This window comes from Pungitius pungitius, chromosome 8 (genome assembly GCF_949316345.1).
Source record: "Pungitius pungitius chromosome 8, fPunPun2.1, whole genome shotgun sequence".
Classification (NCBI taxonomy): Eukaryota; Metazoa; Chordata; class Actinopteri; order Perciformes; family Gasterosteidae; genus Pungitius; species Pungitius pungitius.
The window spans coordinates 15,072,023-15,095,640 of NC_084907.1; the positions used below are offsets into that span (position 1 = coordinate 15,072,023).

General features: G+C 42.7%; 1 protein-coding gene across 2 annotated transcripts in view; it reads right to left on the reverse strand.

Moving 5' to 3' along the window:
* The window catches only part of LOC119229625 (low-density lipoprotein receptor-related protein 1-like), a 74,967-nt gene extending 54,234 nt beyond the window's left edge, over positions 1–20,733 (reverse strand). For both annotated transcript variants that reach the window (XM_037490186.2, XM_037490185.2), the window contains exons 1-3: positions 20,092–20,733; positions 9,187–9,309; positions 768–905 (exon numbers count right to left, since the gene is read on the reverse strand). In XM_037490186.2, coding sequence (XP_037346083.2) covers positions 768–905; positions 9,187–9,309; positions 20,092–20,188 — 358 coding nt within the window. In that variant the 5' untranslated portion in view covers positions 20,189–20,733. The remainder of the gene's footprint in view (positions 1–767; positions 906–9,186; positions 9,310–20,091) is intronic.
* Between the last annotated feature and the right edge of the window lie 2,885 nt (positions 20,734–23,618).

The window sequence follows — 23,618 nt, forward strand, 5'->3', positions numbered from 1 at the left end:
GTGGAAGGAAGTTTTAGAACTCCATCATTAATGTATACTTCAGGGTTAGTAGTCAAGCAGCAGTAATTATTTCTGCTGGCTATTTTATCATTCATGTGACCATTGTTAGGAGTATGGTGGAAAGTATCGTCTTGTCTGTCATCAGTTGGGTTCCTTTGCAAACCTTTTGACAGCCATGACTCACAAATAGAATTAGTCTTTTTGACCCTTCCTGTAATAATCCATCCTGCCAGTTATTATTTTTAGTCACAATCAAGTTCTGTTTTCGCTTTGTCAGCCGGATCGGGATCACATTTTTTTGTGTCATCATAAATTACTTCCTAGTTTCGAGTTCCGAAATGATAACTTCCTCAATTTACTCATAACCGAATAAATTCTAAACACTATTCAGTGCTTTCAGCAGCAAAATGCTATTTGCTATGTAAAAGTTGAATAGACTAATGAGAAGTAAGGCTCTCTCCCTCTTTGTGACATACCCGATGTCAACCTCACGGCAGCCTCTCAGCACAGCGCTAATACGTGGGTTATTCCAGATTGACAGTGTTGTGGCGCTAAATAGCGGCCAACCTCTATTCCCCTTGTCAAGTCCTGTCAAGTCATTTCAGTTCAGAGCAAAAGAAATAACACATTGGTCTGGTGAATCAATCTGTCACCGTTTCTTCGGTGTGAAGATGTCAGAGGGGAGAACGGAACAATAAGAACAACAGGACACACTACAACATTTACGCTCCATATCCCTTAGATGTGTGCGTGTGTGACAGCGATACCTCTGCAGTGTGGCCCTTCATCCCAGCCGTCAGTACAGTCTGGAGCCCCGTTGCACAGTTTGCTCATGTGGATGCAGAGGTCTGTTCCTCCACACTGATGCTCGTTGGGAGGGCACCGTGATATGGTGCTGTGAGGACCTGTCCATGACAAAAACAAGTATGGTTAACTGGAATAAAGTACTGTAACAGTCATTTTTATATGTATCTGGCTACGAATACATAAAAAAAAAACATTACCCAAATATTACCACTCATGTTCAACCATATTGAAAATAAATAGCCCAAATTCCCAAATTTCTCCATGTGGCAATCCAAGTTGATCACCGTCTTACAGACATCCTTAAACAAATGAATGTACAGCTAAAATCACTGGACAAGCAGCGTGGGCTTTTAGACTTAACGGCCTCATTGAACTCTTGTGACTCTGACCAACCTTCACGAAGTGCGTTCCCGCCGGGGAAAAGGATTTTATTTCACATTAAGAAAAGCAAACAACTACCCTGGTTCAATAATGAGCTTACCGGTACTTCCGAAGCTTATAAATCAACACATTGTATTTGATTGTTTATATATATACAAACAGTTATGTAGAAATACTAGGAGTGAGAGATGGGCCCAAACTCCAGAGTACATTTAGGCTACTTTGAGGGTTTAGTTCTGTCCCGTTGTCAAGTCGTTGAGTGTTTGAGGGCTCTCAGGCGGACATTTAGAGCCCTTTATGAATACTTTCCGTAAGTCGGCATTAGATGCTGACTTTGCCCAAGGGAATTACCCACAAGTCATTGCAATGTGACGTTGAAAAACGGGATAATCAGGGAGCGCATGGAGACGTAATAAAAAGTTAAACAAAGGTTGGCATATGTGTGTGTTCAGACTGTCATATTAAAATGTAGACACTTCAAATATTATGGATTAAAGATGGAAAAACACGCAAAATCTCACTATATTTACTAATGTGTTCATCATAAATTACATTTTTTGTAATTGAAGAAAATATTAAAACATTATTCAAAATGACCTGAGAAAAGAGCCAGAAGAAGATCAACTCAGAGTAAAAAGTATGAAATAAATACCCTCAATTGACGTTATGAGACAGGCTTATAGGGTTTAGGGGGGACATTGGAATTGGGCCAAAGGCTTTGTTAGTTGATGGTTTAACCAACTAATATTAAACAGGATAACCTGCTCATTTGTCTGCTTTACAGAATATTTGTTTACTTTAAAAAGTAAACCAGGTTAGCTCTGTTCCCCCCCCCCCCTTCTAGTCTTGCTGATAAACTAATAAATCCCCCGCTAGCTTTGTTCTCAAATTCATCAAATAGAAATGAAAGCGATTGATATTGCCATCCAACTCTCAGCAGGAAAGCAAATGAGGATCATTCACTATTTATAACTAAAAAGTAGCTGAAAGGCAAGAAAAAGGCATAAGTTTCTTCCTTCCTTCTCTTTGTATTGACCCTTTTATTCGAACAGATCGCTCCTCTAGAGTGCTCCTCTTTCTCAGCCAAACCGTTGGCCACACCTCCTCCTCTTCACTCTCCTTCTGTATCCCCTCCCATCGCTTCACTTTCAACATCTGTTGACCCATTTACAGTAAGGGTGCGGAAAACGAACCGACACAAAGAGAGACGGAGAAGGTGAGGACACATGAGACCGAGTGGAACACCTCGTCCACAGGAAGTGGACAGAGCCCCACAAGGCTCCATTCTTAAGGGAGCTGGCAGCGGTCAGCAGGGCCACAGTGGAAAAGGCTCATTTGAATTAAACAGGGTCTTTTATTCGACATTCCTCTACTGTGAGGGAGCCAGGTTAGCAGGCCCAAACCGCTTTCTCTTTTGAGAAGTTTCTATTTGCCCCGTTTCTCTCCACAGCTAGTTGTGAAAGATTTACACAAGCTGGCTGGTACAGCTTCAACTCCTCTGTTCTGCAGCTCAATCAGAGCGCCCAAGGAAAAGGAAAACCATCCCGGTGTTCCCATCGTTGGACCATACAGGCCGCGTCAAAGTCAGTGGGTGAAAAACGAGGGTGGGGATTTAACCATTATTTTCCGACGGAGCGTAGAGACGTACGTGTAGAACACATTGTGTGACTCCTCCATCTTAGGTTTTTTCTAATAATGAATTGCAATCACTTTCCGGTAAACTCCATTGGTCCGTCAGAAAAAACAAAATAAAATGTACAACCATCTTGTTAGAATGCAAATGAAGTTCCATCTGTGAAAAACATAACAAATATTTGGCTGTAATTGTTTCGCACTGAACATTATTTCAATCACAATGAAGTTACATGGTTTCTGAATGAATTTTCAATGTCCAGCTTGGATTGGTATTTAATTATCTATACCTTTCACTCTTGCAATATAGGAAATTCTCAATATAGTTCTTGAAATAAATTATTAAGAATTTCCCCCTCCGACCCACCTGTATTACCACTGCGACCCACTAGAGGGTCGCGCCCCACAGTTTGGGAAGCCCTCAGCACAACAAATTTGTCTCAGGGTGTCAACCTTCAAAATCAACCTATTCAATACACCTGATGGAGCCCTTTCTTCTCTGAGCGACAGCATAATGGATCAGACACCTTTCACAAGTAGATCACATGCACTTTTCTAGTGCAAGGGAGTGAGGGCAGAAGGGGTTTTGGTGTAGGGGGGGCGGGGGGGGGGGGGGCAAGAGAACTAAGGCCATTGTTTGGATCATACAAATCGGCTGTGTGACAAAGGAGGCTGAGCCGAAGTGCTAAGCTGATCTGAACTGTGGCACGGCCATCTGGACTGCGGACGCAGTGTCGAAAGGGGGGGCTGGAACTTTCTAAATATGTGCTATTTTAGCATTAATATTTAAGACACGTTTGCCTTGCTCAACGAGGGCCGTTCATACTTTCATGGCACTTTCATAAGTGATGTCTTTTCAGCGGTCTCTTGGTATGTGTCTCTTCTGAGAGTCACAATCTTGTTCTGGATCACGCTGTTCCAGAGCCCACAGCTAGTCAGGCTGTGGGGATTTTCCATTTTATTACTTCATGCCTCCACTCGCTGCGCAGGTCAACACAATCCTGAGTCAATCAATAACAAACACACAAAGAAATAAGAAGTCACTCCAAGTGCTAAAACATAAAAGAGAGTCTAGGTAGGCCAGAGTGAGGCCAACTCCAGAGAGCAACAAGGGGACTATCTTAGCATTAGCAATGGCAGAAATACTCTTAATCATTTTCAGAGACATCGACCATCGATATGTAGTCGAATAATTTAACATATTGATCCATAAATATCCCTCATGAATAAATAGTCCTGCACCATTTAACAGCCAGCTCAACTTATTGACGCACTAATACCAGAACCCCTCGGACAAGCCGGCCCTGCACGCGGAGCTCTCGACCCACGTGACTTATTCTTGGACGGATCGCACCGAATCTTGAGCAAGAAGACCCAAGGCGCCTCTTGACCTCCATCTTTCGCCTGCCCTGCCAAAGTAAACAAACTCCAAACAACTGGGACACGGCACTGAAAGAAGAAAAAAAACACCAAACAACACCGGGGCATCGTTTTGCCTCATAGGCCGCAGCAGGAAGTGCGTGTTCAACACTTGTCTATAAGACTACCGACAGGCACAAAGTGCCGACGCAGCAACAGCTAGTCGCAGCGCAGCGGGGGCAACATTTTGTTTTTTTGGTAACGACACTGTTTAGTCCTGACGGCTAGCCTATAAACACTTCACTCTGCAGGTGGAAAACAGCGCGTTAACCTGCCAGTCCAACCACACCTGAGTGCCTCCCAACAGCTACAGTGGGTTTATTTACAGCTCAATGAATTCTCTTTGTCCCGGGCGATCACACCTCACTTTAACAATGCTTTAAGCCAACAAGCAGCGCGGATGTTCTTTATTCTAAGGGCTCTGGCTTTCAATCTGCTGGCAGACTGCGTTCCCTCTCTGCACTTTATGGTCTCTGGCTCTTGCTGCTCACCCCTGTTCCTTCCAAGATATCAACACCACATTTTCATTCCTTCCTGGGGGGGCTTCTGGGGTGGCTGGCAGGGCGACAAGCAAAGCAGGAAGGTCTAAATCCAGCACTCACACAAGCACAACAAACTGATCCCCTCTCAAAACACAGCAGCACTGCGGCCCCCTCGGGGCACAGGAACCGCTAAGCAAACGTTTCTATCAGCAAAGTGAGTTACAACAGTCATTCAGAACAACAGGCCCAATAAATAGATTAAGCCTGAATGGTTATGAAATAGTGAGTTAATACACACAAAGGAAATCATTGGGGAAATTTCCAGAAGTTACATCATTCATCCGTGCACACCTTATTCCTTAAGCTTGCGCATGAAAGGGCAGATAGAAGTTCGAATAACACACAGAGACAAACTATTTCTGTCTTTTTCCCAACAAACACGCAAAGACAAAAGAACAAAAATAGGCAGACGACTTTTCCTCAGACTATAATTTGATTAATTCGCCTCTTATTTCCTCATAATGGTCCGAGGATTAACTTAAAACTGTTAGTGTTGTGCAAGTTTTTCTTGTAAAGAGCCGAGTGGGGGCAATACAGCCCCCCCCCCCACATTGACTGTTTAGGCTGTAGAGTCCTTACCCAGAACGCAAGACAGGCTTTGTTCAGAAGAAATGAAGCGACAAGCCCCTCTCCAGACCGCCATTTTCAATTGTTATGTAAGTCATTAGAAGACAAATTCAAAGGACAGGCGACTAATTATCACGTGGAAGACCAGCGCACAAATGACCCAACGGGGTCGGAGAGGAGGATGAGAGTAATCGTTGTTGTTCAGAAGACAGCTTGTGTATTCGATAATGTAATCTTGCAGTCTTTTATTACCGCTGGTTATAAGACACACGGTGGTTTGCCCTTCAGACAGAGCAGCCACAAGGCACAGCCAGGTGTTCAGCATCTGGGAGACTTCAGGTTGTAGGGTGTGTGTGTGTGTGTGTGGGGGGGGGGGGTGTGTCTTTGCTGTTACTGTTGCACACACTCTGGGATAAATTGGGACCCTCAGGAATCTTCGACTTGCATCGGTTTGGCGCTGATGGAAATGTGTGCTGAAATGAAGGATGACTTTGTTTTCGTTGACTCCCATCCTTGGCAAATTGAGCCATAGGTTTTGAAATTGAGGGGGGGGGGGGGGAAACGCCAATAATAAACTAAAGTTAAACGATACGAAAAATGTATACTAATAGAGAATCATCGCTTGCCTCAGCTCTATGGAACATTTGAACATCCTTCAGGTCATTGTTTGGAGACTGCTCTCAGTTTACAGCATTTTATCATTCTTCCCATGTTTATAGTACTTCACTGCTTTAACGTAAAATCCCAAACCCTATCATATTTAGCGCTGAAACGTTAAACACTAATATGTACGGCCTTTCAAAGTATTGCACACAGTAGCGCATAAAGTAAGAGTTGATTGAGGAGCGTACTCTTTTCTGTCAGAGTGTGATTGGTTGCTTGCTTGCTTGATTTGACTGGAGGTCTTCTGATGGGACATTTGGGTAAAGTGGTCTCTGCGTGTGTCTGAATTTGGGTTTGTGTGTCAGAGAGCCGCTTGTGAGCACATGCTCTGTACGGGAAATGAGACCACTGAACAAATACAATAAATAATAACAATAAAACTCTGTTGGCTCTCATTACAAGGGATGTGGCTCAAACTTCTTCTTCAAGTATACAACACATAAAAACGTATTTTGAAGTCTTTCATTTATTTTGATAGGAATCACATATGATTGTGTTGTCCGCTTTAAAAGTGCCTCCTACAAAAGTGCCTCATCTCCTACAGAGCTAATCGCAGCCTAGGTGGGAACTGTCTGTAAAACTGCCCTTATTACAGGGCAGGGGACATCAGTTCAGCGTCACACACTTCCTGTGTTTCCAGGGCGCCCTCCTTACACGAGGGAATATTTCAGGACCCCAATACAGTCTACAGCCTGATGAGATGGCAGCTTGATGGCACTTGAGGGCTCTCCAGACAAAATATCTCCACATTTATCTCCTTTTAAATTGTTAATTGATTAGGAATATAGATCAAAGCGGTATATCAAAATATTGTGTGGCCAGAAAACCATTTAGTTTTTGTTTTACTCTTTCAAAGTGAAACCAGTCCGGCCGAGAACCAAGGGGTACAAAGAACAGCATTGTGGGGGTTACACAGCAGGGCAAAGCAGCTGCACTGGACAGTGACTGACTTCACTGGCAATAGGCAACACACTAACAAAGCCCCATGCACATGAGTGAATAAATAAATGTCTCTCATGCATCTTTTCAACCAGAAGCGCCTTCACAAAGAGCACATTTATCACAACAACACAATTACGGGTGCTGCTCAGTGTAAGGACGGTGTACATCCAGTTTAGGATTCATGCTCATAGAACATATGACAATGTGTTATTCAAATCCATTGTCATTTTCAATCCTTTTGACAGCTTCTCCAGCACAGCCTGTTTATTCTTCTTTTTACCGTATACATTTGATGAGGTACATCAACCAGCCCTAGTTGTCGACATTCATTCACTGTTCCTAATAATGAAGAAATAACTACGGAGGTGTCTCGCTACTTAGGCCAAACTTGAATCAAATTATTGAACATTGTTCAGAAGTTTCTCTGGAATTTACAGAATTTAGTCCTATGAGTCGTGTTTTGAGGGAGTTTGTCTTATGCTGGAGGGAGGGAGCAGGACACAGGAAATGGAGTCACTGTTGTTTTTCTCCCAGATAGAGACATGGAAGGAGGCCGGCCCACAGATGAGGACAAGGAGACAAGAGCAGGTTGTAAAAACAGCAGGTTCCTCCATTGCTCTGGGCGAGTCTCTAATGATTTCCAGACCTACGCGCATACAGTCTGTGCGTCTAGACTGCAGCTACAGCACCCTGGCATCACTCACTCTCTTCCACCCCCCCCCCCGCCACCCAACAAACACACACAGACACATTGCTGTCCACCACCTTGAGCCCTCTGAAAACTACAAGCGTTTCAGGCGGAGAGGCTGTCCAAAAAAGTCAATTCCGCTCTCATCTAATGAAGACTTAAAAATAACAGACTATTTCCCCTTTTCTTTGGTTCTACTTCCAGTTTATGATTGCCTCCTCTCTGGCTCTGAATGCCAAAGGAAATCACATCTATATAAATATATATACATATGAAAAGACAAACTTTGTAAATCCCCTAATTGGGCATGACAGGAGTGTTAAGGGCAGAATGACCTGACTTAGTGGCTGATAAAACACCCCATTGTTTTCTCCAGCCTGGCTGTGGTTAGCCACATAAATGCTTTTGTTGACGTGTTGGTTCGGCTAACATTTGATTGTCCTTTATTCAAATCAGAGAAGATAAGCAGCGAGAGCTTTTATTCCACATTCTTACACAGAATTCACCAACCAGTCCAAAGTCTCCAAAACCCACTTGGCCAGGCCTGCTCGAATGATATAATACATTTATAGATCTGCATACAGTATGAAAAGTATTTATTATGCAGGCTACAATTATCTCCCCTGAATTATCTAAATGTCAGAAAAAATTCCCTTTGCAGTGCAAGTCATGAGCAGCAGGATCAAACATACACAGCAAAATGGACAGACTCAAAGGAGTTTGTTTCAATACTTTTAAAGTGTCCCATGGGGTCCACACTCCAAAGTGTCAATGTGTCGGTTAATTTAAACTCTTATATAGTTGAAATTGAACAATACTCAACACCAGTGGGTAGTGTTAGAAATGAATACTCATACACAGCAACTTTCAGAAAGTTATATTGACTCGGTGAGATTCAATTTGAACTCTAAGCTGGTGTTTATATTGTTCCAATCTTGTCAGTGTTAAATCAACACTCAGCGAAGGGTTAATAATTTAACTCGGAATAAGTGTCAAAAATAAATCTGCTCAGTGTTGAATACAACGTCATTTAGCTGATGCTTTTATCAAAAGCAACTTATGTTACATTTTTCACACATGGAGTTTACATTTTAGCCCAGGGAGCAATTCAGGGTTAGGTGTATTGCTCAGGGACACTTTTACATGGAACATGGGTAAGTCAGGGTTTGAACCAACAACCCTGTGGTTCCTGGTGAACCCTCACCAATCTATGCACCACATTACATGGAGTTAAGCCTGATACCAAGAAGTGTGACAGTGTACAGTTACATTTCAATCCTATCAAATAGTTAATTTAACTCTACTACGTGTTGCACATGAATCTGATCTTGACACTGGATGATGACTCCAGCTCTTTCATATAATTCACTCTGTAAGAGTTGAATTTTTTTTGCAGTGTGATTTCAACTCTGCACTTCAACACTTCTGCATAACACAAAAAAAATGTACTCTAAGGATTTTGCTGTGTACAAGCATGTAATCTAAAGTGTCAAAATAAAATATATGTATACATCCAAAACGGTCTACTGAGGTCATTAGACTTACAAACATCAGGCTCCTCATCAGAGCCATCGGGGCAGTCCTTCTCCCGATCACAGCGCCAGCCCTTAGAGATGCAAGTCACCCCGTCTTTACACACAAACTGCTTTGGGCTGCAGGTTTTTGGAGCTGAAAAGAGACAAAGGGAAAAGTGAATTGATTAAAAGTATCCTGAAAAAAGTATTTTTTTTTCTTCTATTTTCTCTTCGTGACGTCTCATTAGCAACCAGGGTCTGTTAGATTCAGAGTCAATAGTTGGCCCCTAGAAAGTAGCTACTTGTTGGAGGGGGTTAGAAAACAGATTCAGCAAAACCCTCATTCACACACACACACACACACACACACACACCAACACACACACACACACACACACACACACACACACACACATGCAGGCTTTGCATAAACTTGCTGCACCTAAATATCCAGGTCAGTGTTCCCAGGCAACAGTGATGCAACATGTCTGCAGGATATCAAAGAACATCTTGTTCTGTGAGTGGCCCCCTATCATCCGTTTCTCCTTCACTCTCCAACCTTTAAAAGAGCGGGGGAAACTGCTCCCCGCAGCCAAATGGGGGAGTGTATTCAAACCCACACTAGCTCAAGGGCTCTTAGAATAACACATAATCACTCCGACAACACACGCACAACAAGCGACAAAGCTGAGTCACCCGGGGGAATTCATGGGAATCTCTGAAGGAAGATTGATACGGAAACTTTCCACTCATTGGGAAATACAAAAAAAAGGGAAAGGCCGTTGTCTACTTAAATATATTGCTGTTTAACTAAAATAATTTCTAAAATGAACCAAAGAAATTTGGTTTTAAAAAGGATTTAAATGAGAAAAATTAAAATTAAATTTTAAAAATGAATTAAAAATTAAAATGTAATTTCTGTCCCCTAGTGGTCTATTAGCAGGTGTGGAACCGTCACTGAAGAACTGAAAAGCAAAGATCAATAAATTGGCTCCTTAAGACGGTACTATTCATAATATTCACTATTCATAGTGACATGTTGTACTACATAATAAACATGTTTAATGAGGTAATATATATACCTCAACAACAACATTTAGACTAATAAAAAGAGAGGAAGGAAGCTAAAACAAGCTAACAGCTTATTATATGATAAGTGATCATATGTCACATAAAACGTAGGGTTAATAGGATGAAAAATGAATAATTAGGTTACAGTGTCATCTTGTGCGTGTACTGCCACAGATGGAGACACCAAAGGACTAAAGCATCATTCAAATACCAAACAACTCTAGTTTTGGTATTGGTATTTGCCCTTAAGTGCTACTTTCATAAAACAATTTCAAAACTAATAATTCATTCAAACAAAAGTTACATTTCACCGGCTGACAAGAGAGCAACGGGCCATCCTAAACTGCAGTTTAAATATCCATCACCAGGCTTTGAATGATTTGGTGTCATCTGAGCTCATATTTCTTTCTGAGCCTCTCTAAACATGTTTTTAAATGCACTCCCTGTTTGTTTATTACTGGCATCACCTTGGGATGGTGCCAGGACACACGTCAACACCCCCCACTGTGCGGATACTTCTCCAGTGGGTCAGGTCAGATTATTAAGCACAGATTGATGGCAGTGATGTTATTGTAACTCCTTTGGTTATTTGGCAATATAGCATGACGAATAAGGGAGGGGGGGGGGGGATTGGCATTGATAGGGGTGGAGGATGGGATCAAGAGGACGGCTGTATTTACATTTGACGCTAGCATCCGACTCCAGCCGTGAAAGGAATCTTGAGATGGAGCTCAACCTAAATACCATGAAAACAACCTGACATATTGCCGCACACATTCACACACACTCCCCACATATCCTCCTCTGTGTGGATTGTGTGTGAGTGTGAGAGAGAGAGAGAGAGAGCGGGTGTGTAGGTTCTTTGTGCATGTGTGAGTCTGGCGGGGCATCACAAAGATCTGAATTAATCATGAAATGCAAGCAGGCTTGTTTCCTTTTTGTTCCTCATCCTTTGTTTTTTATGTGTTTATTTTTAAGTTTATTTGGAGGTGTCACCACTAACTGACGTAGCGGGCAGCTTCTCCAGACTTTGGTTTATTGAGACAAATTCATCTCGACATGCTGTTAACTCGCTTTCCAATGATGGCAGGGCTGATAGTGGGATGAGTGCAGACACAACTCAACATCAAGATGCTGCTTACAGAAACATAGAAGGGGCCGTAGGAAGTAGGTCAGGAGGTCAGCTAGCGGAGGGTAAAGGGAGGCAACGATAGGGCGATGTTCAAATAAGTTACCCTCAAGCCATCCAACCACAACACAACTTCTAATAATATATAGTAGAGAGTGAAGTTAGTGCAATACACAGGGAATAAAGGAATGTTGTTATAATATTGTTTCTTTACATTATATAGACAGGTGATGAAATCTCTTTTTTTCTGGCCCTGTTCTAGCCGCTGAGATTCCAGACAGCACAGAGCACACTGGGGGTCAAGTTGACAGATTTTTTGTTGTCAGTGTCACACTTGTGTGTATGCATAATACAACGGGTCGCAACAGGTTTGTCTTGTGTTATAAAACTAAATAATGCAGTGAGGAAGAGGATACAGCAAAACAAACACACAAAAGATGAAACAGATGATTATAGGATGACATAAGAATGACATAAGGCAACAAGCTGGGTGAACTCAGCTATGAGAGCAAATGGAGAGGCGGCGGGACTACAAGTCAAAAGGGGGGCGGGGCTCTCACAGCTGGAGGCAGGCCTGAAGATCTGAGAACAGACTGAGCTGTGCTGGGGTCCTGAGATGGGATGGAGGAATGTCACACATTCTATCAATGAACTGCCTGTGTGTTTACCAAAGTGGTGACGGAGGGAAAATGCTTTGGGTCATGGCCATTTGGGCCGGATGTAAAAATGCACTGCCCTCGTGCCCCGGCGCTGTCTGATGGTCCACTTAGTCTGGTTTGGAGAAAGAGACCTGTTTTAAGGCAACCACAAGCCGCCCCCCCCCCCCCAGCCACAGCCCCATTTCCTGTGACACCCACAGCGGGGCTATAAATAAGCTGGAGCCCTGCCCTCTGAGGTCAACCGGGGCACTGCAGTGGACAGTGAGACAAGCGCCTCATCACGCTCCACTCAACAGAGTGTTGAGGTGAAGGTGGACTTAGAGTGCTGTCAACAGTGGTGCTGAAAGGGAGTTTGACCAGTAGGGAATCAGTTTTCCAAAGACGGCCTCATAAGGGGTCACACCTTTCAACGGACAGCCACTATTCAAGTGACTTTGAGCAAAACATCTGCACCAGCTCCATGGCTGCTGTTGGGTAGAGGCAGACCACAGATGGGGAACAGTCAAGTGTCTGTAAACTTGCAAAACCCTTTTCATCAGTCCCAGTGTATCAAGACCAATCATCTGCAGCCATTGAGTTCATGTTGACATCATGTTCATCATCCAAGTTAAGTGCATCAGCGTGCTAACATTTGTAAGTAAAGCAGTAAATATTAACCTGATAATTTAACTAGATGAAACAAATGCCATCCAATAGGATGCATCAACTGGAAGCCGTATGCAAACGTATGGACCAAATCCATTCAATAGTCAGGACATTTGCACCAAAATAACAGGCATTGGGATCCAGAGTCATGGTGATGGGAGCATCTAATGGAATACTTGTTTGCAGAATACTGTGCAACGGATGATTGTCTTTAGTTTAGAATGTCCTCAGTTTAAATTATCTTCAGTTAAAGTTAAAGTTTTGGAAGGGGGGGGGGTTGCTGTAGTTTAGTCTACAGAAGATAATGTGTACTTGCACTAATGAAACACTTTTTTTCAAAGGGAGAAGTTGATCCCACTCTACCAGACTCTTCACTGTGACACATGATAAAGCTTCATTATCTTTTCAAATATTTAGAGAAGGGAAGTTTATATGAGAGCAGGGTAAACAACCTGAATTGTGGGTAATCTATCTCGACATTGACGCCCACTTTATACACACCGCTCTGTTCAGAGGGACACAGACCGGAATGCCACTGCAACGCGGCCAGTTTATCATCGACCCTAAGGCCCAGTAGTTAAACACGGGAAATGCAGGGGGTTTGCATTAGTAACTAACCATTTATACCAATCCATAAAGAGTATGGAGTGGGAAATGTTCATAAGTTTTGGCGGCACTGCAGACCTGATGAGTTCTCACAAAACAAAACAAGACTTTTGGCCACTGATCAGACAGCGCAGGACACAGACTGATGTAGAGCAGAGAGACAGCGGGGCGTGGGGACCAGTTTGCTGACCTTTGGGCTTTACCCGAGGGGCCAAAAAACAAGTGAAATGTGTATATTACTCTGTTTGGCTGCAGCCAAGCACCTCATCCTCCTCCTACACAGCGCAGGCACAAACGCTGCCGGGTTATGTAGTGCAAGAGAGTGAGAAGAAGGATGAGGGAGGGAAAAAAAAGTTTTCCAACATGACATTTTACAAAACAGAGGAAAAGGGGCCCCAGCTGTGCCTCTTAAATAAACCTTTCTGGCCGGGTTTGGAAGAGCCGAGGCAGTTGGGCCGTGAACAAAGTAAACAAAGGTTCAGACAGAATTTCGACATGATTACCACAGAGAATGGACAACTAAGCATATGTGTATTTACATAGCAGACACCAATACTATAGCAGCAAGAGTTCAAGTTGAAGAGAAGAATTAACATCAGGAATGTGCTCATGTCTGGTGAAAGTAAAATGGGGCTTCGTCATGCAGGATAACACAGAGCTGCCTGCAACTTTTTTCTCTTCTAGACGGTCAGATCGTCCCACAAACGCAGTCGATGCACATGAATTTAACGAGGAGCTCTTTGGATGCCGGGCAGAGATTTCACCGAGGCTCAGGCCGAAGCGGGGTGTGGGGGTTACGACCCCCTTCGCTTCCACCATGAGGATTAACCAGCAGCAGAGTTGGGTACGAAGCAGAATACCGCACGGTGTGATCCGCCATCCCTTTGCCCACAACCACTGCCACAGCACACGCAGAACGTCTGGCCACACAGGGAGGGCGATGACAATTAAGCCTGCTTAGCATGCGGCCGAGGGGGAACTTATTAAAGGAGATTACGTGAAATTCTTTGGTACCTTTTCATAAGACGGGTACAAGTTTCTAGTGTGACGCAGGAGCTGTTTGGAATGGAAAGCGACTCTCTGGAAGCTTCTCACACATCCACTACGCACCACTGAAGTGACCTGAGACACGTGCTCCTAACGAAATGGGGTCCTCGACACGGTTCTGTGATGATGAAAAAGGGTATTTGACAAGTAATATAGTAAATACAAATAACTAATCTTTTGCATAATGTTATACAGACAATTTACAATTGAGCCTTAAGTTCACTGCTGTTGCATACATTTGGAGGGCTACTGATATGAAAGTTAGAAGCATTTCCAGTGAAGGAGCTTCCGGAAAGTTTCACTTTCTGGCAAATAGAGCCAAAGATAAAAGCTGGTTAAATCTGAAAGAGTGGAAACAAGCGGAAGCAGTTAGCCTGGCTTTGGCCAAACACAATTCACCTACCAGCACCTCTAAAGCTCACTTATTGACAAAAAGACACCTTGTTTGCTTAATTTGTACAGAAACAGGATTGTGAGTTTGAGAACTGTGATTTGTCGTTTTATCTACACACCCACCTTTTGGGGGCTTAGGCAGAAGTCAGAAACAATAATTGTGTGTCCATGTGACAAGATTTATGCCACTAAGTGAAGGGAGAATGCCTGCTTGAGGGATTAGTGTTACAATTGGACTTAGGTTGAGGTTGGGCTTTGTGTTTAGGATTAATAAATCTAAAACACAGTTGCATGAATAGTGACCTTGATGCTGATTGTGCCTGTCATTAGAAATGCATTGTTTCATGTGGGACGACTTTTGTTCCTCCTTCTAAGCTTACTACTTTACTTAAATGGATGGGAATGAATGTCTTTGTTGTGTCGGCGATGCTGAAAATAGACTGTACTTTACCTGCTGAACCAAAATTGGATACATTTTAGGAACAATAAATATTTTTATATATATCCTTCGGCTCAACGCGAGTCATGCAACTTGACCCCGGCTGGCCTCAGCATTACAGGCCAAACACGGATTCCAGATACTTAAATACAAACTAGAGCTACTTTAGGTCCATTACATACAGTCAAAAATAACCAATACAACTAGGTTGAACAATTGTTGATGTCCACACTTGACACGTGTGATAGCGACCAGAGGAAGCACCATGTCAGAGTTTAAGCAGTGATGTGCAGAAGTGAACCGAAGCCTTGTTTCACAATGGCTGAGCCAATTGGGATATGAATGTTCAAAACTTGACTGAAAGATTGGTAAGATAACACAGTTTGATATTGCATTCCCACCTGAAGAACATGTGAAGGACTGCAGCTTGGTGATAGCAGCTTCATCCCTGATGACACGTTATACGACTTTCTCTCTCTTCTGCCAAAAACTCTAAAATTAAATTGTTTTTTCTATTAAATAAAAGTGAGCTACCTACTACTACCAAAGCAGCCACAGGACAAAATATTTATCCTCTATGACTTCAGATTTAAAAGCAATAAGAAGAGTATATTTAAGCAGCCTATATCCATGATCATTATACTATTTATACTATATATACTATATATATACTATTCTATAACAACTGACCAAAACAAGCAATGAAGACATGGCCCATTTTTGGCACAATGCGTTGAGTTGGTTGAGTTGAACTATTCGCTTGTCACAGCAGGCTTTGGCTGTCAATCACAGTCTGTTAATCTATAAGGAAGTGAAACAAATAAGAGCCGATCTGCTAAGCTGTAATATTGGATGAAAGTAGGAATGACGAAGCAATTTGCGTGTCAGTGAAAGATAACGACGCCTGCAACATCAGCTCGCTGATAAAGCAGGAATCGGAGAGGAGATGAATCAATGATTAAGTGTAATGTGGCCATATTTTGTATTGCTTGATCATTGGAATATTTGGACTGGACTGCAGGGTTAATCCAAGAGTAAAGGTGGTGTAGGTGTTTTTCTAAAAAAGCCCCAAAAGTTTGCTCCTCAATTTAAAAACGTCTGAAAAGTCAACACTAGAGGTGCTACTATGTCGGTGTAGTATTCACAGCCAAGCGGCACAAACAAATCCGTTATTGCAGGTTATATAAAAAAAATATGTGTATACAGTGGTCGTTGATGGTAAACAATATGTCATCAGCTCAAACGAAAGCAAATACGGTGAATATAATGGTTTCAACTTAACTAATAACACCAGACAACATTTGCACAGTCAATCAAAAATACAAATTATATTGGCAACTAAGTCACGCAGGATGGATTTTTGTCATTTCGTCCCAAGACAGATGATAACCACGGAGTGAGACAGATTTTCCAGCCAATACGGGGTCCACCTCGGCATTTGGTCTTAGTTAAATCAAAGAGTTCTGGCGAGCAGGGCTTATCAGTTCTCTGAGCCTGCTTAAATGGATTTTTTCCCCATCCCTGCCTTCGTGTATTGGTCGCTTCGATGTCAAAAGTTTTCTGTTCATGTTCTTTCTGAGGACCCCCTAAACCACGTTCTCTCTCCGATCCTAAATTAGCTCCATCCAGATAGTGTGTCTACATCAGTGGCTCACTACTCTGAAGTGGGTTATAGGGCTTTTCTGACAAGCCTGGCAACATGCACCCAGAGTACTTCAGCTATAGCACAGTGTCAGCTTTCAAAGACCGCAGCGCTGTTTTCAGGCAATTAGGAAAAAGGTCGCTTTTTTTACGAGCTGAACAATGTGTTTTGAAAAACATGTTGGACTTCACCTCAGTAAGACGTTTGCAGCTCTTGTTTATTGTTAGGTAAACTATGCAGGCTAGCTCAATTTAAGATACAAAATAACTTGGAATATCATTTTTTAATCTGTACCAAAAACTAAGATGTGTGGCTTTACTCTGGATTGTGTGTGGGACTATTCCTTGGCTGTAAGCAGTGACTTCCTGAAGTCTCTACTGGTTGCTCTAGGGGTGCTCCAAGGCGGATTTTGATTAATTTGGGCTGTTTTTGTTACGGTTAGCTTTTCTGGCAGGCTACATTTAAAATGCAATATTTTCTTTCATTAAAAAAAAGTAATAAGAGGAGCACTTACCAGTACTTCTATTATTTACAGACTATTACAAATAGATATATTCAAGGCACTAAGATGTCACATCATGTGTGCCGCGGTAGTATTACTAGTTGGAAATAGCATGAAATAAATTCCATGCTATTCAGCCACATAAACCAGTGGTGTACTAATGTGACTGAACTTTACTTATCCTTCGAGTCGTTTTCCCCAGAAAAAGCTGCTGACCAAAGTGCTGGATTCGATATCTGCTCAGTTATGCAGTGGTTTGCAGTGTTCTACCAACACTGCTTCACTTATGCACTGATTCAAACCATCAGTTTGTAGACGTGTTAAAGAAACACTTCCCACTTTTTGCATGAACGGCTTTTCGCTGAGGTCAACAGAAACAAGGACCTACCCAAATATACCATGTTTTCCCATTTTACCCTGGGTTGTCAGTGGTAACCTTTCGGCCATGTGGATCACCCCAATAACGGCCAAACGCTGGGCCAGTTCAAGGCTTCCGCCAAATGTTACTGCAGAGACAATGGCGAGCGTATTAATGGAAGGAAGGTGCAAACGCAATGAATAAGTAGGAATAATAAGGGGACATGAGAAGCCAGGCATTCAGATGGAATTAAATGTCTGAATTGTTTTGACTAAATAGCGGAATCCCCATTTAAAGCCTCAAAGGACAGCCCTGTCCATAAGGGAATAGTAACCTCATTTTACAGTGACGTTACAGTACTTTCATGAAGTTAAACCATTGCAAATTCTTTCATTCGGCGGGCCCCCAATTAGCAGCGCTCTCTGAACAATTTGAGACTGTTTGTGGAGGTCTCCCCCTGGGAAACAAAGAGCAGTTTGGACCCAATTAAACTCAGGGTTTGTTAGTGGCCCGGGGTCTTTGCGCTGGCCACAGTACAGAGACAGTGAGAGAAAATCCTTAGAGGTCTAGAAAATGGAAAAAGACGAGTTCCAGGCCAGTCTGAAAAAACTCGTAACATGTGTAGTTCAAAGGGCCTTACAAATTAAAGGGGCAATCAAAGAGGTTGAAGAAAGCAATTCAGCAGTAACATGCAGTCTAATTCCCTCCACAACAAGTGACATATTGGCTAAAGTCTTGTGAGGTTGCCTTCAAAATGTACGCGTTTAAGCTGTTTAAACGACAGGACTCAGTAGAAACCAAAGTAATTGAGCACATTTTGCTTCCAGTATTTTTCTAATTAATTCAAATTTCAGGATCTTTCTACAAGACACTCTCACAAGCAGCAGCCTCTGCATCCCATGGGGTTTTCCGAGTAAAGCTAAGGTTTGACAATGTCTTGTGTTATGCTGCACAAGGCTGACTCATCAACTCAAGGCATTAAAGACTGAGAGGGAAGAAAAGCTTCACTGAAACAATAAAAATATGTCACGGCACAAACGATTTGCTGTAAAGCACTTTCTGTGGACCCAAGTGGGGGAAAAACTACAGATGATTGCAGCCTGTCCAAGTCTATCTTTGCGGTGGTAATTTTAATGAATTTTGCTGCTTGACAACCAAACAGCACTGGGAAGTTCATTGAAAGGACTTTGAAGGCAGAAGGAACCCTTTATGGCTCAGTGGAATCTCACAAAACGCAGCTTGTGGTTTAAATCAATCACGCGTCTTTGTTAAAGTCCTACTGAGTCCAATGAAATGTCCAACTTAGAACACTGATTATCTTTAAAGCGACTGGTTCTCCTCGTTTGGAGGCATGTTGTTGCTGTAAAAGTGACCCAAAAATATACTTTACATTCATCTACAGGTATGATATTCCCAGCAGGAAAAAGGAAGCATTATATCACAGCAAAAATAAACTCACATTCCCTTTTTCACCTGCAAAGAATTTAACAAATCTGTCTGCACCAAACTCCCCTTCGATAACGCCCTTTTCTTTTCTTACTCAACAGAGGAGCGCGTGAGTGGGACTGGGAGGCTTAATAGTTTCCAGAAGTGGCTCCAGTCTGTGGCGGTATGTGTTCAAAGGGTCGTAGGGGGGAGCTGTTCTGAACGGTTCACTACCTGACTGCAGATCACCGTATGAATGTTGGCATTCAGTGGGGGGGGGGGCGGGGTTGTATGCAGCCCAGGTGATCAACAGTGATGCAGTGACATTATACAGGAAAACCTTCATACAAGCCACATAGATGGGTGTGTTGTTCTAACAAAGCATCATTCCGTTGATGCAATAAAACAGCAGTGAGTAACACACACTTTCCAACACCACAGATCCAATTTTGACTTGGACCCAGAAGAATAGATGGAAACATCCCAGTGTTGTTTTGTAGCACGACGGCTGAATCACATCAGCACCCCAACTCAGTGAGATCCGCTCAAACACAGACACGTGATGCACACAACGGCCCAGCAGAAAGCTGACTTTTGACGTGGCGTTAATCATGTATTGGCCCCTCTCGGCCACTCGGGCCATTAGAAGTCATGAATCTGACTGCTGAGTGCGTGGATCTGTGGATCTCAAAGCAGCTACTTGGGCCTATAGCCTATACATTTCCCATCACTGACTGCCAGCGGGAACGAAATGTGCGTTCGCCGCTGTGACATTGCGATATTCACGCGTGGCACCTGTGACAGAGACCGGGAAAGCCAAAGACCGTCCACTCAGGCCAGCGGTGCTCGCCCCGCACGCGGACCCCCCCCCAAAAAACCCCCACAGTAAATGCTGTGGGCATTAGCACGCACGCACACACACACTCGGAGGCTAAACGTTGTTTTCCTAAGCATTGTATACAACAGTAGGTTGATGTGAAGAAGAAGAAGAAGAAGAAGAAAAGAAGCAGCCCTGCTTACCATCGATAGCCCTGGTCGGAGCGAATACTTCCAAACTATGCAACAATCCCAAGAAGAGCGATCCGGTGGCCAACACGTTGGCCGCGGTGCGCAACATTGTAGCCTATTTTAAAAGAGAATTAGTCATCAATCGCCCCTTGGTGCTGTCAAGCTGGGGGTGTCAGACTGGGCGACGATGTGTAACCGTGCCCCGGCGGTGATGCTCCTCACTGGAGAGCTGCTTTTCTCTGGTGGTTGCGCAATGAAGCTGACAGAGATGCTGCTGTCTGCCCACTCAGAGGATTTTTTTTGTTTTTTTTTTGTTATATATATATTATTATTTTTTTGCAGGATTTTCAAGGCAAAACAGAAAAGGAAAAGCCGAGGCTTCTCTTGTTAGGGGCTCCTTGGATGCATGGACAGCCCTGCCACAAAGGCTAGCAGGCTGAACTGAGCATCAAGCTAGCCTGGCTCGCAATGGAGACGTGGGAGAGCTGGCGCCTCTGATCATGCGGCTGTCCGTCTTTTGTTCTCCCCCCTGGCCGAGTGAAAGAAGCCGCGGGGAGGAAACGAAGAAGCCGTGGATCAAACGTCGCTCTCCTGCCCGCCACCAGCGCCTCCTCTGCTGCTGCTGCTGCTGCTGCTGCTGGCCGCAGATTGAGGCTGAAGCCGGAGCTCAGTCAGTCAGTCAGCGGGCTGAGTGACGTCGCAACAGCAGCAGCTCGACTGGCCCTCCCCTCTCTCCAGCACAAGACCCCCCCCAACACAAACACACACACACACACATACACTCCCCCATCAAATTAAACACTCTCCTGTAATCTTACTGCAACAATGCTCCCCGGCTGTGTGCATGCAAGACTATTCTATGTATTCATTGTTCTTTCTTTATCCAATTCACTTGTTCACAAGTTGTTTGCAACTATATGTATGTTTGTGCTAAGGTTTATCGGGGTTATGTGTAAGCTCACTGCTATTACCAAACAACCACAAAAAGGAGAAGAATAATGACTATAATAATTAGAAATGATGATTTCTTCTCGGGTCCAGATAGAGCATCTAAAGTCAGTACATAATGGGTCACAGTGTGTCACAGAGTTATGAAAAGAAACATCATCCACTTAACTTCACATTTGTCAATACACAATTAATCAAATTACTTTGACAGCAGATTTATGAATAATAATAAAACATCCAAAGATACAACACAAAGAAGAATTAAACCAATCTTATTGATGCAGTGAGATACGAACAAAACTTGATCTGTGGGTTAGAAGTTTGCAAAGTCAATCTCACATCTAAAAAAACAGGGAAACCATTTCCTCCATTCAAAAGCAATTTAGCATTACCGTTAAATAATGTAAAGTGAAAGCTGCATACCACATTCAATATGCATTCGCTCTCTGGATCCTCATTTACGTTTCAATTTGGCCATAATATCATAGGTAGGGTTGGATCCATTAAGATTGAATGACTTATTAATTCTTAAAAGGCCACTGTAATGGGAAGCAGCAATCTGGCTCCCGATGTCGGAGGCTGTCTCTTTCCAAGGATGCAGCCTTCATGTTGGCTTCGGAGGACATTATTGTGCCTGAAAGTGTGTCAGAGGGATTCCACACAGCATCATCCCAAAATCATACGCTCAGTCTCAAGAGGACACGAACAAGTGATCAGCATGCAAATTACATTTTGGACATTGGATACTTTCCATCATGTGACATTTGGGGGAGAATTAACTTTTCATTACGCATTTGAATTAGAATTACATCACATATTGATTTAGTCTATCAACTCAATTTCTTTTTAAATATCACGCTGCCAGTAGACCACAGATGGAACATATTTACAAGAAAATAAATAAACAAGGCAAGTGCAGCTTTTCTAAGAATTAAAAGGGCTTAACATGTGAGAGAACGCCTCAAGCAAGCTGTAAAAGAGAGACAGGACATGAAAACAAACCTGTGCTGCCTCCATGATATCTAACAGTGTTTTGTTTTCTACAGAGGATCATGAAAGACAATACAGTTCCCACCATGTGTCAAAAATATACGTAAATCTCCAAAAAGACAGTTTTACAGACAATATCCTCTTAAGTCTGTCAGTGCACTGTTAAGATTTCTGGGAAGAGTCTGCAGACAATTCTGGGTCTTAATGATATTATCATTCAACATCACATTAAATTACCATGTACAAACTTATGAATGTTTCTGTAGCATGCAGATGGAGACAAAAAGTCCTGTCTACAGGATGCAATTTACTGTGTAAAGAGTAGCAAATGGTGGGTAACGGGAGGCCATTCTTGAATTATTGAAGGAACGCAAATTTGCAAATAGTCCACATTTGGTTTTATCAATGAGCATTCTGGGGAAAATAACCTATTTCGAAAATTCATTTTCATCCACCTGTGATAGAAATGATCCTGGTTGTTCTCATTTAAAAAAGTGTTATCCAACAAAAAGATACGAAACGATTGATGTTGTTGCTTGTATTATCGTTTTATAAATAGTACATTATCCATCTAAGTATAAGTGCGGGTGTGAGTTAAGGCCACACCATGAATCTAGAGTAAAACACTGCAGTAAATCATTTGTTTACACATGAGGCAAAATGAGATCATGCTTCTAGCTAAGATACTCCAACGCCCTGGAAAACAGGCTGTACAAGAAGGCCACGGTCACCTACTGCTGCTTTTCACTCATCACAAACCGCAGACACTTATCTTTGTGTTGCATCATTTTTCGACATGTTATTGGACAAGACTACGCTTTAATCAAAAACATGCCATCGGGAGGGATGTTTTTGTTAAACATCCTGGAGATGGTGAATACTCCCACTGGATTGTGCTGTTGACACCAGCACCTCTGGTCACATTCCAATTCCTGGCTTGAGTATTTCATATCTAAAGGTTCTTCTAGCTTTAACGGTGTATGATTCTTTTTTTTATTCCAACACTATTCTGGGCTTTGGGAGAGTGATAAAACATTCAAGGCTGAAGTCAAATTCATGTAGATTAATTCCATGTAAGGTACAAAAACATGTTATTTGCAATCAGAGTTGGTGTCAAATTCAAACAACATCAGCCAATGGGCAGCTCCACGCTTTTGGTAGGCTTTATCTCTGGCTCTTCATATCTTATTAACCTGGTAAGTTTTCTCATGTATATGTAACTTCCTCCCTTGGAGGAGTTGAATATCCAGAGTCTCATACTTAAGCATCTATAGTCAGGAGTTTTAGGCAAATCTTATCTACATCTTTAATATGCCCAAGTGAAAAGAACCAGTCCCAGACTGCATGACGTATCTATTCAGAAGCGTCCCTATATTGGAGATTTGACATACACCATTGTAGCCACATATTATATATATTTCTTAAGAGAATGAGTATATCAGGGAGTGTACTGTTCTGTGGTGTCTGAGTAATGCAGCATAGCACTGACATCTAGTGGGTCTACATTGCCAGTGTGGCATTTTAAAAAACAATGAGTTCTTTGTGTCAAGAAAAGGCAAAAAAGAGGCCAAAATCACCAAAGTCACTTTTAATCCCACAGA